The sequence below is a fragment of the Suricata suricatta genome, chromosome 9, assembly GCF_006229205.1.
Source record: "Suricata suricatta isolate VVHF042 chromosome 9, meerkat_22Aug2017_6uvM2_HiC, whole genome shotgun sequence".
NCBI lineage: Eukaryota > Metazoa > Chordata > Mammalia > Carnivora > Herpestidae > Suricata > Suricata suricatta.
Genome location: NC_043708.1, coordinates 77,563,719 through 77,566,414, shown reverse-complemented (window position 1 = coordinate 77,566,414; position 2,696 = coordinate 77,563,719). Strand labels below are relative to the sequence as shown.

At 38.1% G+C, this 2,696-nt stretch overlaps 1 protein-coding gene across 6 annotated transcripts in view; it reads left to right on the top strand.

Moving 5' to 3' along the window:
• MEIS2 (Meis homeobox 2) overlaps positions 1-1,833 on the top strand; it is a 204,307-nt gene extending 202,474 nt beyond the window's left edge. For 4 of the 6 annotated variants that reach the window (XM_029951024.1, XM_029951023.1, XM_029951022.1 and 1 more), the window contains one exon: positions 118-1,833. In XM_029951024.1, coding sequence (XP_029806884.1) covers positions 118-404 — 287 coding nt within the window. In that variant the 3' untranslated portion in view covers positions 405-1,833. The remainder of the gene's footprint in view (positions 1-117) is intronic. The other 2 variants (XM_029951026.1, XM_029951025.1) reach the window with 1 other exon arrangement.
• Positions 1,834-2,696: the final 863 nt, after the last annotated feature.

The following is a 2,696-nucleotide window of genomic DNA, read 5'->3' as shown; positions in this document are numbered from 1 at the left end:
GCTAAATTTAGATATAAGATTTGCAGTGTCTGTTTTTTTTTCTTTTCATCTTTGATGGGTAAAGTATAAAAATGTTTAGGAATCTGACCTGCTTTCCTTCTCCCTCTCTCTTTTCAGGTTTGCAGAGCATGCCAGGGGACTACGTTTCTCAGGGTGGTCCTATGGGAATGAGTATGGCACAGCCAAGTTACACTCCTCCCCAGATGACCCCACACCCTACTCAATTAAGACATGGACCCCCAATGCATTCATATTTGCCAAGCCACCCCCACCACCCAGCCATGATGATGCACGGAGGACCCCCTACCCACCCTGGAATGACAATGTCAGCACAGAGTCCCACAATGTTAAATTCTGTAGATCCCAATGTTGGCGGACAGGTTATGGACATTCATGCCCAATAGTATAAGGGAACTCGAGGGAAAAGGAAACACACGCAAAAACTATTTTAAGACATGCTGAACTTTGACCAGATGTTAACACTTACTATGAAATTCCAGACAGCTGTGATTATTTTTTACTTTTGTCATTTTTCATCAAGCAACAGAGGACCAAGGAGATAAGAACACAAATGTGAAATCATGGGCTCACAGACAATTCTGTCCATGTCAAGATCCTCTGGAAAAAGACTCCGAGAGTTATAACTACTGTAGTATAAACATAGGAACTAAGTTAAACTTGTACATTTCTGTTGATCACTCCGTTATGTTGCCTCAAATAGTTTTAGAAGAGAAAAAAGAAATATATCCTTGTTTTCCACACTATGTGTGTTGTTCCCAAAAGAATGACTGTTTTGGTTCATCGGTGAATTCACTATCCAGGAGAGACTGTGGTATATTTTAAACCTGTTGGGCCAATGAGAAGAGAACCACGCTGGAGACCATGGTGAACGTCTGGCTGAACCTCATCCCTTGGACTCCAGCTTCAAGAATGTGTTTTCATGCCCGGCCTTTGTTCCTCCATAAACGTGTCCTTTAGTTTCCAACAGATCTTTATAGTTTGTGCTTCATAAGCCAACTCTTCTTTTTTGGGGGGACTCTTCTGCAAAGAGCTTGCCAATGAAGATTTGAAGACTGAGCGGGAACTTCTTCAGGAGTTCTGAGCCTTGGCTGTGGACAAAACAATCTCACGTTGGGCAGCTTTTCCTCAACACAAGAAAGTTATTAATGGTCATGGCACCACCACTAGGACTTCATCAGAAACTCAAAGCTTGGGGGATAAAAAGGAGCAAGAGAATACTGTAACAAACTTCGTACAGAGTTCGGTCTATTAATTGTTTCATGTTAGATATTCTATGTGTTTACCTCAATTGAAAAAAAAAAGAATGTTTTTGCTAGTATCAGATCTGCTGTGGAATTGGTATTGTATGTCCATGAATTCTTTTCTCAGCACGTGTTCCTCATTAGAAGAAAATGCTGTTACCTTTAAGCTTTGTCAAATTTACATTAAAATACTTGTATGAGGACTGTGACGTTATGTTAAAAAAAAGAAAGGTGTTAAGTCACAAAATGCGGTAATAAATATTTCATTTTTGATTTTTTGTTAGGCTTTTGTGTTTTTAATAGCTTTAAGGAAGGTTGCACATCACCTGCTCGATGTGGGGTTCAAAGTAGGTGATGGTTTTGCCCCCAGAAGTTGATTGTATCTGAAACCTAACCAACAATTTTTAAGGTAACCGTCTGTAGCAGTTAGTGTGTATTTGGCCTATAAATTCTACCAGCAGAATACTTCTAAAGGTATGAAATTGTCTGTGTGTGTTATGAGCCAGGTTGAAAGATTACCTTCATGATGGCTAACCTCCCTTCTAGACGCATGATGTTAAAAAAAAAAAAACAAAACTTTCAGATAAAGCTTTTCATGTTCATCCTCTGCCAGAATAAAGGGCTTTTTCAGGGTTAATTTTACATCATAAGAAATAACTAACGTCTGTGCTCAAAGATAATTCATCTGCCTGTGTTTTTTCTCTGTCTTACTTACTAAAATACTGCTGAATATGTAAATTAAAATTTACATATAGATGTTCATAGATGAGTAAACAACTTCTATGGAGTTTGAAATCCTGAGTTGAAAAGATTACTTAATCATTAATATTTAATATAAATTATATTATGATGTCTTTTTATTTCAGACACCTCCCTGTGCAGGCACGCTAGTGTGATGAGTGGATGACTAAACAAATTTCTTTTCTAAAACAACAACAAAACAGGCAATATGATGCCATTTTCCAAGTTGCACGCAACATTCCTAGAAATCTGTGTTATTGGCTTGCTGGTACTGCACAAACAATTCCTGGTAAAGTGTACAAAGTGGGGGAAAAAAAAGAGGTATTTGCATGCCCCCTCCATTTTTAAATTAAATATACCATCCTGGAATTTTATTCACACCTAAATTTTTAATCCCATGTGTGGGAGGGATTGTATCATAAAACTAGTTCTGTGAGGTCTGCTGGATAGGGCAATAGTTCACAGCTCCGAAATCCAAGTTTGCATCTCACTTGGAGTTCTTCCATTTTCCCACTGCAGAACACATCCATGGAAGTTGTACACAAAGAAACAAGGAAATCAACTTCTATTGTTTAGTAGTATTTTTAGCTAGGGAGAATTTTTATAAACACATGTATCAGCTTAATTGATAGGCTGCCATTTCAACATAGAAGTAACACTTCTGACATGGTTAACGGGGAAATTCTATGCTAC